The 13,423-nt window shown below is 52.4% G+C and overlaps 2 protein-coding genes across 2 annotated transcripts in view; both read right to left on the minus strand.

Moving 5' to 3' along the window:
* Positions 1 to 6,141, minus strand: part of LOC110388417 (keratin, type I cytoskeletal 14-like) — an 8,780-nt gene extending 2,639 nt beyond the window's left edge. The window contains exons 1-3 of the mRNA XM_021377644.1: positions 1,466 to 6,141; positions 617 to 699; positions 3 to 84 (exon numbers count right to left, since the gene is read on the minus strand). Of these exons, the coding sequence (XP_021233319.1) occupies positions 3 to 84; positions 617 to 699; positions 1,466 to 1,945 (645 nt within the window). The 5' untranslated portion in view covers positions 1,946 to 6,141. The remainder of the gene's footprint in view (positions 1 to 2; positions 85 to 616; positions 700 to 1,465) is intronic.
* Positions 6,280 to 11,148, minus strand: LOC110388708 (keratin, type I cytoskeletal 19-like). The gene is made up of 8 exons (XM_021378245.1): positions 10,475 to 11,148; positions 9,474 to 9,556; positions 8,851 to 9,007; positions 8,486 to 8,647; positions 7,911 to 8,036; positions 7,578 to 7,804; positions 7,214 to 7,359; positions 6,280 to 6,631 (listed from the first exon to the last, which is right to left on the minus strand). Exons 1-8 carry the CDS (start codon positions 11,057 to 11,059, stop codon positions 6,606 to 6,608), a joined length of 1,512 nt encoding a protein of 503 aa, XP_021233920.1. The 5' UTR covers positions 11,060 to 11,148; the 3' UTR covers positions 6,280 to 6,605.

Genomic DNA, 13,423 nt, shown 5'->3' on the forward strand with positions numbered 1-13,423 from the left:
CAGAGCGTCAGCTGGTCCAGGACCTGGCGCAGCCCGTTGATGTCAGCCTCCACGCTCTGGCGAAGGGCCAGCTCCGTCTCGTACCTGAGTGAGAAGAAAGCAGAAAGTTAGAACCTGCTCTCCGCTTGTGCAAGGATCTCCTCTTCCCATCTACATGCTCAGTCCTTGGTTTTGCTGTCTAAGCTGAATGCACCGTGTATTAGATTTCTGTGCTGCGTACGATGTTTGTTATGTGCAAGCTCTTCTTCCCCACCTGTCTTTCTTCCTCTCCTGACAACAGTATCTGGCGTCGCTCACCCATCGCTCTGCTGCTTTGCTGATCCCAATCTGCAGTGCTGTGTGATGGGGATGTGCTGACTGCACCACTACGGGCCGCTCCCTGCAACACCAGTCCCTGGCCCTGACCAACAAACACTGTTGCCAAATGTTTTACCTCAGAACAGTAATTAAGGGAGGTCTGATGACCAAGAGCAAAACGCCTTTCATCAGCCCATCCTGCCCTAACGTGGTGTTGCAGTGAGACTCGTCTGAGGTGTCTCTGCTCAGTGCCCTGGGACTGCAGTGCTGGCACACGAGGGGGTGGGGGTGGGGGTTTTGTGCTCCGAGGGGCACTCACTTCACACGGAAGTCATCAGCGGCCATCCGGCTGTTGTCGATGTCCAGAATGATCTTGTTGTTATCAATGGTTGCACAGACAATCTGGAAAAGAGCAGGGCATGAGAACAGCTCCCTTCACTGCTGCTGTACTCCACGGTTGCATCGAGGCTAAGCAGGAGCTCTTTCTGATTCCCTTCTCCCACCGCCTCTCTCCCCAGTAGGTTTGGTCCTTGAGTGGAGCAGCTGCAGGAGGCAGCTTTGCCCCTTTGTCGGGCAGGCAGCAAGGAGAAGAGACGGGCTGAGCAGGGGCTGGGAATTAGAGAGCTGTGAGATGGGCACTCCCAGTTTCAGGGGCTGAAGACAAGTTCCAGAGATGCTTCACATCAAAGCTCAGCCGACGTGCAGGCTGCCTTGCTCTTGGCTTCAAGCTTAAGGATTTCAAGGAGGACCTTTAAGCCTAAACATCTTCCCTAACTTTCAGTGTGTACATTTTATTGTCAGGCTCTTTGTGCTCCTGCACAGTTTTAAACACCCGGCTTTCCTCACACAGCATTTAGAGTGCTCTGCTGGAGTCACTGTCTGCTGGGTGTGATTTGCTCTGCTCTGCTGTTCCTTTTGCTTTGTCGTATTTATAACCATACAATCAAAGCACAGTGTAACAAGGCACCTTTTTTCTTTGAAGAGCATTATCCCACTTGTATCGCCTTGCAGCATGCACCCCACTCAACAGTGTCCTAGACCAGAAATTGCTACCATTTATGTTTGCAAAGACATTTTACAGCAATAAAATTACCCCTAACAATTGCAGTAAGACCTGAATGCAAACTGGAAAATAAAAAGAGGAGGAATAACTGAAAAATGGGATTACCTGATTCTGAAGATCTTCAATTTCTTTGTAATAGCAGCTGTAGTCCCGGGGCTCGCAGGAGAGGCCCTGTGTAGCGTACCACTCTCTGATTCTGCATTCTAGCTCTGCATTTTCCTTCTCCAAGCACTTCACCTTGTCCAGGTAGGATGCCAGGCGGTCATTGAGATTTTGCATGGTCACTTTCTCATCGCAGGATGAAAGCAAGCAGTCGCCACCAAGACCACCGACAACCACGCCGCCAAAACCAAGGCCGCCGCCATAGCAGCTGCCACCTCCATAGCTCCCACCAGCCAAGCTACCGACACTCAGTCCCCCTCCATAATTCACTCCACCGCAGTAACTCCTTCCAGAAAAACCTCTGCCACTGCCTATCGCATAGGAAGAAATCCGTGCTCCACCACCACCACCAATGATACAGCTGCCACCACTGCTCCTGCCTTTGCTAGACACAGTAATCGTCTCCTTAATGTTGCAACTCATCGCGACAGCAGCTGGAAATGCAAGCAGAAGCCCAAAGCGAGACGCACAGCTTGATATTGAATCAGACTGCAGCTTGTCCGCTGCCACGGCACTCTATTTATACCTTCCACAGTGGGTGTCACCGCCGGCTCCCGTTCCCATAAGGCTGGCTACTCTACCGATTGGTGCCAAGAATAATTTCTCAAAGGGAAGTTTCCTTTCAAGATTCCCAGTAGACAAGGAAGATACTTTACATGTCTCTTGCTTATTTCAGAAATACATTAGCAATAATGTTTTATGAATCATCAGCTTTTTGTTTATGATGCAAACTTTACAACATTAAGCCAGGAAAAACACTGTCCTAAATTATATACCAGGAAGAAATCATTAAAGGTTATTGCATCAAAGAGCTCTTTATCTCTCATTAATTTATTTTCGTTTTATTTTGAGTTGAATAAGCAGGTTTCATACAAGCTGCTGATGCCGGAGTATGTAAGATGAAAAAGCGTGTACGAAGTTGGATTCTGGAATGATGTATGAAGAATGATGTAAGAACTCTGTGGAAAGATCAGAGACGGAGAGATTAACCTTTAAGTCTCTCCACTGCTGAAATAACAATTCCAGAACACTCTGCTGTGAGACACGGTGATGTGGAGCGATCTCTTAATGGACGGGGATGGAAGGTTCTTCACGTGTGATCTGGGGCTGCCCAGTGGTTCACAAAGGATTTCTTTCTTTTTATGGAGAGCGTAAAATAACGCAATAGGGCTTTAAACATCGCCCTGCCGCGCAGTGAAAGGTGCTCTGCCGGGGAGGGGTGGGCTTCTGCACTGTGAGCGGGGCTGGAAACATCCTGCGGGCAGCTCCTGTGTCAGTGTGTGCCACAAGCTCAGCGCGATTCGAGCCCGCTCCTGGCAGACGTGAGGACAGAGCTGCTGACGAAGCCAGTGGAGCAATTGTTGCCCGGTGCGGTTCTAGGCTGGCTTGGAAAAGATGGATTAAGTATGAACTGGAGTTCTTCTCTATCCCTCATGTCTCCAAATCTTAGCTAGGCAGAAGGAGTAAAAACCAAAAATCCTTTCACTCTTTTGGCATCAGCATTCGGGCTGAGCTCATTTTCGTGAGGTGCTTTGTGAAGGGGGGAGCTGCCCGCAGCGGCCGCGGGGCCACCGGCACCTGACCACGGGGAAACTCCTGCTCCACGGCAGGACGTGGACTGGAGCAGCTGCTCTTATGGCGAGCAAACAGTCCCACTTACCAACGGAGCGAAGCATGGCACAATTGTGGATTTACCCACCACTTTATTATTCTTACTCTCCTGATTTCTCTATAAAGATGCCTCCTCTTATCTCTCATCCGCAGACATTACTTACGTGGTGCAATGAAAGCCAGCAGCATTCCTGTGATATCTCCAGCAGGATGGAGACAGAGGTGTGCAGACGCTTGCTCAGAGTGATGTGCTCAGCGACAAGGAGCCGCTGCTGGCAGTCTGCTGCTCCCAGCTCCGCGCGGTGCCGGGACGCCGGCCATTGTGCCACGCTGCGCTGCGCTCAGGGCTGAACCCAGAGCAAGCTAAGAACAGGTGAAACCTCAGCAAATAGCAATTGTGCTTAGAAACAGAATATCTGGATTTCGTTACTGGGACCGGGGAGCATAATTGGAGTCAGGGTGTGGTGGTAAGAATGAACCGAAACTGATGTAATGCTGCGTTGCTGGAAGCTTTGCCTGTCCCGCATATGATTCTTCAGAAGTTTCCCAATAGCTGTCTGCAGCAAGCATCTTTCCTGAGTGAGCACGCATTCCTTCCTCTCCTTCACAGTTATCATTTTAGCACATCAGGATAACGCAGGCAGAAACACGGGACATCCCTTTGTGGGATGGGAGGATGCCTGCGTGCCATTGCGGTAATGGCTGCAGCGAGCGGCAGCACGGCTGCTGGCCCCGCACTGGGCACCTCTCCCTGGCACACACTTGCCCACTCTCCCGTGTTTTCCTTTTTGTCTTCAGGAAATGGATGTGCTAGTCAGGCTAAGGGACAATTACTGTTCCGAAGATCTGAAAAAGCCATAAACTAAGCTTCCTCCCCTCCTATTTTCGTTATGTGCGCTCATAAGGTTCCTGGGTCTGATCCGACCAGCACAAACGAGTATGGAAATCTCATGGAAATGTAATTTCCAGCCCGAGGTCTGCAGCTCCGTAATTTGCAGCTCCCTAATACATGGTTGTTTCCAGGGTGTTTTCTGCTGGGGACTGTTTATCCCAAGCTACCTTCTCATAAGCTGCTTTCCAGACGCATCCCAACTCGTAGGCCCGGTGTCTCAGGAGCAGACTGCGTCCCTGGGGCTTTCCAGGGGCATATTTGTAACCCGAGATGATTGGAGTCCTTCTGGTCGTGTCATTAGGTCTCTTTCACCTGTCAGGAATGTAGGACAGCTCCTTTGTGAAAGTGCCTGTGCTGCTTCTGCCCGAGGAGGGTGGGAAGCCTTTGCCGTGAGTCCGGGCACTCAGCTAGATGTCAGCAGCAGTTCACAGGAGAGGGAAGGCAGCCCAGCTCTCCTGCACTGGGGGCAGCCTGGAGATTCCAGAAGACTCAAAGCTGGAAGTGTGTCAGAGCAATGTCTTCATAATTGTAGCAATGCGCGTGTGAAAACTGCTGTACCGGGAAAGGACAAGACCAGAAGGGGCGGCAGGAGATCGTCTTACTGCCTTCCTTGCGCTGAGCAAGGCAGGGGAACACAGCGGGGAAGGAACATGAGAAGATCTGCTTTGTGACTTCACAGCCCCAGCGCTGAGAACTGGGATGGATGCGGACGGAGGAGTCCACCAGTGGAACTTCTCCATTGTAAGCACAAGTGTCTGTCTCCTTCAGTCTCCCATGAAGTGCACGCTGTGCACGTCTTCCCAGGATTCCTGCATCAAGTCCGAGGCTTTCCCTGGGGCTGGGGCTTGTCTTTAAAGAAGACTTGACATAGAGTCTTGGTTTGAAAACACTCACTGATGTTTCATTATTGCAGTTTTTCCAATGCTGCATTGTCTCACTTTGCTCTGGCCCGTGCATACTAGTGCTTCTAGTGTCTGGTAGATAAAATAAGAGTACCACTGCTGCTTCTCTCCATGCACTTCTACAGAAGGAGGGCACCGTTCACCTCCCTGGTGTGAGCCCTCTGAGGTGCTACTGATCTGGAAGGTTCCGGGTCACAGTAAATGTATTTCTGTAGAGAAATCAGTTTCCATATGAAAACTGAGGCTACAGAAGTGTGCCACTCTGTACTGTCTGCATGGTCCTGAAACGTTTTTGTCTTTATGCCCTTTGCCCTCCCTGGGGGTGACTGCTTCATGTCTCCAGCTTGACAGCAGGGCAGGGGGGGTGCTGTGCCAGTCACCCCACAGGGCAATATGTGAGCTGTGAACGTGACTTTCTGTACCAAGCACATTGCGGAGCACCAGAGGTAGCAGCCCGTGTCCGGGGCTCTAGCTGTAAAGCTGCAGGGAGGAGTGAATGTGTAAACTCATGGCTTGCTTTTCTGGTCCAGCAAACATTCTAATCCTCAAAACAGCCCCCAGCTCATACCAGCTTTTCACTGAATGTTCTCCAAGCCCAGGATGACTGTAAGCTCGCCGTGGATGCGTCCCATGACTGCACCCAGCAGAAGAGCTGCAGGGCCCCAAGCTGCCAAACTGCTGCCCTCGCTCTTGTGTGCAGGTCAGGTTCAGGATGCGTGCACGCTACCGTGCCCGTCCACCCCGACTCCGCGTCAGCTGCAGGTCGCTCTGTGGGGCCCAGAGGCGGGAGGGGCCGTTGCCTTGCTTCTGAGCTTTAAGAAACAATGGCTCTGGGCTGTGGCAGACCCTAGCTGGCTTTTTCTCCAACGTGTTTTCTGTGGAGTTGCACATTTTCAGCTCCCACTCTGCCAGTTCTCGGAAGGTGTGATAAGCGTAAAGATGATCTGTCAGCAGGTTCTGATGTTCAGACTGAAACTTTTTGAAATAGGAAGATGACCAATAAGTGATTCAGTGGCTACGGGAAAGCAGGTGGGAAATTAACCTTTTGCCACCAGTCCTTCTCTCCATGGGGCGGGGGCTGAAGGACACGCGCTCCCTGTTCTGTCACTGACTTTCAGCCAGGCTAAGCTCACTTTATTTTCCCACATATTTGTCTGTAATTGTGTTTTAGCAAAACATGGAAGCACACAGGCACCGCCTGCGTCAGCCTGCGGGGGGGGCAGGGGGCACGGGGCCCTGTCCCAGGAGCTGCTGCTGCGCTGGGCCCCGTGCTCAGCTCCCGCTCTGCTGGAGCCAGGGGCTGCGCCGCACTCAGCGCTGCTCGGCTGCGGGGATCAGAGTGCGGACACGGCTTTGTTGATTGCATCAGGCAGAAGCACAGTTTTATTAGAGAAGGTTTTTCACTGGAAGATACATTAGTGATCATAGTACTGGGGAACTCCAGTAGCAGTCACAGTGGTTGGGCACATGCAGCAATACAGACTGGAAAAAGCAAATAGCAAAACGAAGCGGAATGCGGCCCAACGCTCTGCTTATCCCTCTGGCGCATCGCTTAGCATTGCTGAGTAATACAAATGAGCAGTTCCTTGCCCCTTGCAGAGGCGTGTGGTAAATATTCTCTCTCTTTATCCATGGCTCTGCTTCAGGGATCTCTCATTGGATATTCTCATTTCTCTGCTTAATCACAAATCCTTCTGCAAGGCACTGGAGAGATCAAAGGAAAACATGACTTTGTTTAGAGCAAAACCAGATTCTTTCCTGCGCTGTCATTGTGCACACGTGATCACTTCGGGAGCCAGCTCAGCTGGAATTCCAGATGAATGCCGGCCCTGCAGGACGCGCTGCTTGCTGCCTGCAGTCAGGCAGATGGGACCCGTGGTGGCTCGGGCACGCTCTGCCCTTTCACAAAGCCGTGCCAAATGGGGGGAGCTGCAGGCACAGCACCGGGCTCCGCACTGCACAGTGCCCTGCTCACCCTCGCTCTGCTGCACCAGCTGCCGCTGCGCTCATTTGTTTCTCTTCCAGTTTGGCTGGAAGAGTACTGGTAGTTTTCTACCACAATTCCCACAGTTCCTGCTTTTCTCGGTTTTCAGAGCACTCCTTTCTCCTGCTCGTTCCTTTGCCCTGGGTTTCAGACCGGTCCTTTCTCCCTGTTCTCTGCTGACTGGGCCTTGCCTGCCTTCTGGCTCTGTCCTTCCCCTCCCTCCCCCTCTGTCCCCTCCCTTCTGGTAGCGCTGCGGTTGAACAGAGAGGGCTGGGTGCCCAGCGAAGCGCTGCGGCCCTTACCTTGTATCTCCGTGGCCGCACAGGATGGCATCTGGGCAGACGAAGTGTACGTGTGGCTTGTTCGGATGATTCCTCCTCCTCCTATTCCACCTGTTCTCGCAACTCCTCCTCCTAGACCCGACAACTGACTAATTCCTCCTTGCTGACTGAGTGGGAAGGAAAAGAACATTTTAGTGAAGGGAATGGCGGATAAATTAGAACTACAGTTTGTTCATTGACCTTTCTGCTCTTGATCTGTTTTTATCTTTGGCATAAAATTGGCTGAATACTTCAGCAAGCTTTCTTCATGTGGCAATGCCTGGGTATTTTAAAGTACACAGAACAAAGGCATTGTAGTGTGTCGATGCGACTCAGGTGTACTCACATCAGGTCCTGCTGCCCGCCCTCCAGCAAGCAGCGGTAGGTGTGGATCTCCTGCTCCAGGCGGCACTTGACGTCCAGCAGGATCTTGTACTCCTGGTTCTGGCACTCCATCTCTGCCCGCAGGTCTGCCAGCTGCTGCTCCACGCACGTGATCTGGGTCTGCAGCTCACCGAGGTGGTTGTTGTAGCGACATTCAGTTTCAGCCAGAGAGGACTCCAGGTTGTCCCTCTGAAGAGTGACATGTGGCACAGCAGAAATACACGCATGAGGAAGCTGCACTTAACTGCAGGTTCTTGCCCTGCAGCAGGGCTGCAGCAGTGAGCTTTGCACACACCTGGCTGAGCTGAGCCTGCAGGTCGATCTCCAGGGCCTGCAGCTGGCGCCTCAGCTCGGTGACCTGGTTGTTGCACGTCTCCACCTCCTGACCGCTCGTGATAACCTCCCGATTCACCTCCTCGATCTGCAAATCACCAAGCCAGAGCAAAGACCCTCAGAATATCTGTGTAAAGCGAACTTCTGTTACAGCAACAGCGCGTGGTGAGCAGCCGGCACAACCCCGAGTGGGCACGGCGAGTTGTGCGTGCGTGGGGCGTTAACCGCTGCCTCCGGCTGTTTGCTCCTTCTCAGGCAGCGTTAACCTGCTGGCTGTTAGGGCTCTTTAATCCCAGCGTGGAAGGTTTCAGCTCCAGCACACCACAAGGCCTCGCGGCAGCTGCTGCCGCCAGATGGGACGCAGCAAACTGGTCAGACAGGCCCGTGTCTCCCGCAGAGCACAGCATATAAATGAGTGCTGATCTCAGGCGTCTGGAGAGAGCAACAGCTCGTTGTCTCCATATCTGTTTTCTGAAATGTTTCTGTGCCCTGACATGTGCACGTCAGTCTGTCTGGCGGCAGGTGTGTGTCACTTACCTTGCACTCGTACCAATCCTCAACTTCCTTGCGGTTGCGCGCTATCAGTGTCTCATACTGGCATCTCAAATCCTCCAAGATCTGCCTGAGATCTGGCCCAGGGCAGGCATTGACCTCCACGCTCACATCTCCAGTAGATTGCTTTCTCAGACAATTCATTTCCTGGAAATACAACCCAGATTAGACAGCACGAAGGAGCAGCGCTGGGTGCTGAGAGCGGCGCTCGCCGTGAGCGGTGCCTCCCAACACAGCTGTGCAATGCAGAGCGATGCTGCAGATCTTCTGGGTAACTTAGAGCACGGTTCTGTAGGTGGAAAGTTCCGTGCCAGGGCTCTGCAGAGGAGCGGCAGCCCCCAGCCTCCTACCTCCTCGTGGTTCTTCTTCAGGCAGCAGAGCTCCTCCCGCAGCGATTCCAGCTGTGCCTCCAGGTCGGACCTGCAGAGCGTCAGCTGGTCCAGGACCTGGCGCAGCCCGTTGATGTCAGCCTCCACGCTCTGGCGAAGGGCCAGCTCCGTCTCGTACCTGAGTGAGAAAGAAAGCAAGAGAGAGCAGTCAGCATCTGACCCCACCATCTGCTCTTTTCTGCGCTGCCCCATCCGCCCTTCTTGCAGCGATTTCCTAACCAGCCTCCTGGGATGCTGAGGGAAGCGGTCTAAGGCTCCCCTGCCCAGCTCTCCCTCAGCCTGCTTTCTCTACAGTTTTGTGGAAGGGTCACTCAGCACGTTTCCGTGCTCTGACAAGAGAAAACAAAAACCTCCCTTTGGAAAGGCACTGTGTGTCAGAAGCCCTGTGAGCCCACACTGCTCCCTGTGCAAAACCTGCTGGGTGCTTTCTGCACAGCTCCCATCTGCACACAGAGCCGTTCTGTTGCCCCAGACGTGAAGGCAGCTCTGGAGGCAGTGGCTGCAGGAGCTCTTCAGCACGGCATGCCGCCCGCCCAGCCTGCAGCCCCGGCCCCGAGCCTCGTCCCGACAGACAGGGCACTCACTTCACTCGGAAGTCATCGGCTGTCATCCGGCTGTTGTCGATGTTCAGAATGATCTTGTTGTTGTCTATGGTTGCACAGACAATCTGGAAAAGAAGAGGGTTTGGTGGTCACTCCTGAAGGCTCTTCCCCGTCCCCGCGGGCTGCAGTGCACCCGGTGCTGCAGACCATGCCCCGGGCTCTGTTTGCTGCTGGCACAGCAGTCACAGCGTGAGCGTTCACAGAGCACTGGGGAGGCATTAAAAGGCTGAAACACAGAGCTCAGGTGCAGACAGGGAAGTGGAATCGGTGCTGTCCAGCGCCTGCCGCGATCCACCCAACATTTTAAGTCTAAATCTTACTTTCCTGGATAAGAGATATAAAAGCTTTGTTCCAAGACTTAATTATAGCTCTGTCTCATTTTGTCTGTTTGTTTCCTGGGTTCCTTTCACTTTCTTCCTCTCTGTGTGCTGACGTCCTAGAAGTTTTGCCAAACACACGCTTCGTAAAAAACTGTTTTTAATTTTAACTTGCGTTCTGGCAGTGCTCTCCTTGTTCTCACTTTTAATTGGGTGTCCAATACTTCCCAGTCTGTACGAAAGAGTAAACTCGTAAATAAGGGAGACGGTGTTTAACTGGAATTCTGTGAGGTGCGTGACAGAATAATACAAGTTCATACGACTTGTTATTTATTTCTCATTCACTTGTTCTCGTGGCAGTCATCCACTTAAACACCTTGGCACAAATCTAACTCAGACAAACTGCTGAGCCAATCCAGATGCGTTCCATGCACAGAACACTTTCTCTTTCAAATAGATCTGATGAATAAAAGCAGTGGAAACAGTCCAGGCTCTCAAGGCTTTTACGTTTGAGCTCTAGGGCTCTCTACAGGCAGTTGTCTTAATGTCTGTTTACGAGAAGCGTTTTACAACAGTGAAATGTTACCCTCGATAGCTGCATTAAGTTGTGAAGCGACAGCGTGGGAGAAGTTTACAAGGGAGGAAGCAGCTGAGAAGTGATGTTACCTGGTTCTGAAGATCTTCTATTTCTTTGTAATAGCAGCTGTAGTCCCGTGGCTCACAAAAGGGGCCCTGCTTGGCATACCACTCCCTGATTCTGCACTCCAGGTCAGCATTTTCTTGTTCCAGGCACCTCACCTTGTCCAGGTAAGAAGCCAGGCGGTCGTTAAGGTTCTGCATGGTGACCTTTTCGTCACCAGAAAGAAGAATGCCATCACCAGCAAAACCCCCTCCGACTCCCCCTCCACCAATGCTGATACCAAGGCCACCTCCAATGCCACCGCCAAAGCGGGCACTGCCACCGCTGAATCCAATGCCCGAACATCCTCCGAGGACAGCGGCTCCTAAGCCACCTCCATAGCTCCCACCGACCAGACTGCCGGCGCTCAGTCCTCCTCCGTAATTCACGCCACTGCAGTAGCTTCTCCCAGAGAACCCTCGGCTACCACCTATCCCGCAAGTCGTGTATCTTCCAGAGGAGACCGAGGACATCCGCGCTCCTCCACCACCACCACCACCACCAATAACACAGCTGCCACCGCTGGTCCTGCCCCTCAGAGAGCCAGTTGTCTGCTTAATACTACAACTCATGGTGAGGACAGCTGCAGATCCAACCCCAAGCCCAAAGCAAGATGCACAGCGTGATACGGAGTCAGACTGCAGGTTGTGGTTGCCGCAGATCCCTCTTTATAGCTTCCAAGCGGGGTGCCACCTCTAGGGTGTTTCTTCTTCCCACGGGGCTGGCTAGTCTCGCTGTTTATGCCAGGAATAAATAACCCATAGGCAGTTTCCCTCTAGAAATCCCAGTTCACAGGGAAGATACTTTACATGTCAGCAGCTTATTCCAAAAAGTAAAATAATGTTTTGTGAGTCATCAGCTTTTTGTATGATGCAAACTTTACAAGAAGTCAAGAAAAAAAGTTGCCCTAGATTATGTACAAAGCAACAGCATTGGTATTTATAACATCAAAGTCCCTTTTATCTTTTATTAATTTGTATTTATTTTATTCTTAGTCCAGCAAACATTTTTGTATCATGTGCTGTGGCAGACCGAGTGGAATAAAAGTGGGCAGTTAATATAAATTTACACTTCTGAAAAGCACGAACAATGGTGACCGTCGCCGCGAAAAGAGCCGGGTGTTGCGGTGCGGTGACGGAGCAGGGCTCCGTGCGCGCTCTGCTGCCAGGTTTCTTGAGTCCCCTCATCCACAGCCCACGTTCCTCTGTCACACAAGCCCAGGAAGTCAACTTGCTCGTCGTCTGCAAAGCGCTGGAAGCTCCTGTCTGCCCCTTGATCTGAATGTCACACAGACTCAGTATGACCGAGGTGCCTCTCTGAAGTTATTTTTTGGTTGCAGTAATCGCTCAATTTGTGCCGTCCATTGACAAAGAAGGAGCTCTCAGGAAAGGATTTTCCACGCGCCATTCATCGGGTTCCCTGTCCCAGCCGTGATGAGATCCAGCAGGTCACTGCCATCACCAGCAACCAAGATTGCATTGAGCACAGAGCACATGCTCTGCACATGCATTACCTGTGTTTGCCAGAGCAGTAACACACGGGCACGGCCCGGCCATCGCTGCTGGGACAGCATCTCCCAGCCAGGCAGAAGAGCCAGGCAGTGCGGGGAGGACGGGCTCGGCCGGCGCAGGTGCCTTCGTCCAGCGGACTGCGGTAACAAGAGGATATTCTGCTCTTCGAGGGACAGAGGCTTCTCTTCCCTGCAGCGTGGAATTTCCAGCCCCTGTTACTCACAGGCAGCCTTCCATTCAAGGATGTCCCTGTGCACAGTTACAGGAGCTGCTGTGATAATCCTCCCTGGTGGTGAGTGTGACACCCCGCAGGCGGCCCCGAGAGCAGGAGTCGCCTGGGGACGAGGGCAGGGGCACCCGTGCCGATGTGCTCCCCCTCCTCCGCCGGTGGCACTGCTGTGTGTGGCCGGGTGACACTCGTCCCCGGGGTGGGCGAGTGACCCCAAGGATGCGTGGATGTGATCGTCTTCTCATGAGCATACGTTAGGACTCTGCTCTCCAGTGAGCTCATTTATTTCTTTATTTAGATCAAAAATGATAAAAGACGCCTACCCAAGGCTGGCAGCATCCTAGAATATTCATTATTCATATAGTGCAGCAAAATCACTTGCTCAAGGATGGCACTGGAGCCTCTCAGAGCTCAGACTGCCGTCTGCAGCGCCTGAAATACAAGTCTGTCCTCCCCTGCAAACACATCCCCCTGCACCCCACACAGTGTGAAAATCATGAGCAAAAAGGAGGATAGGGAGTAAATCTGGCTTTCATCAGACATTTTGAGGAATATAATTGAAGACAGGGTGTGTCTGTGAGATCCAACAGAAATTAATATAATGTCTGGATTGCTTGGAGCTTTGCTTCTGCTGCGTCGGTTTGCAGAAGTTGCCTAACAGCAGCCTACGGAGAGCAGCGCTCTGGGCTCTGGTCGCATTTTTTCCTTTTCAGAGTCTTGGTTTTAGCAGGCACAATGCAGATATGGGACATTACAGGTGGGCTGTGAGCCCGTGTCCTCAGCTACCCAACGGGAGAAGGAACAGCTCTTACTCCACAGAGCAAACTGGTTCACATTGCTGATCAGCCACTCACACGCATCCTGGCTCAGAGGCCCATGGGCTGCAGTCACATGTACCAGCCAAGACTGGACCCGTCCCACCACTCTTCCGCAGGACTCGTACTGGGGCATGGTTACACCGACGTGAGACGGTGCCGTGTTCCCAAGGTCTGTTATGGGCAGTGGGGCCGTGGTGGTCCCAGCACTCGGCTGCGTGCACCGTGCCCGCCATCTCTTCCACGTTCTGCTCGCTTTGCGTATCGAGCTGATAGCGCTGCTCGTGTCAGCTACAAGGAGGGTGCGTCCAACTCGACAGAACTTTGCTTTCATAAGCATTGCTTCAGTGATGTTTGTGCAACTTCACTGGAATACGATGT

Source organism: Numida meleagris, chromosome 26 (genome assembly GCF_002078875.1).
Source record: "Numida meleagris isolate 19003 breed g44 Domestic line chromosome 26, NumMel1.0, whole genome shotgun sequence".
NCBI classification, from domain to species: Eukaryota; Metazoa; Chordata; class Aves; order Galliformes; family Numididae; genus Numida; species Numida meleagris.

Bases quoted from the DNA above. Each gene is read 5' to 3' on its own strand.
- LOC110388708 (XM_021378245.1), bottom strand. From the start codon at position 11,059: ATGAGTTGTAGTATTAAGCAGACAACTGGCTCTCTGAGGGGCAGGACC. The intron at 8,037-8,485 runs GTAAGTGACACA...GGTGATTTGCAG, and splicing joins AGGATTGGTACGAGTGCAAG to ATCGAGGAGGTGAATCGGGA. The intron at 7,805-7,910 runs GTGTGTGCAAAG...GTCACTCTTCAG, and splicing joins TGCAGGCTCAGCTCAGCCAG to AGGGACAACCTGGAGTCCTC.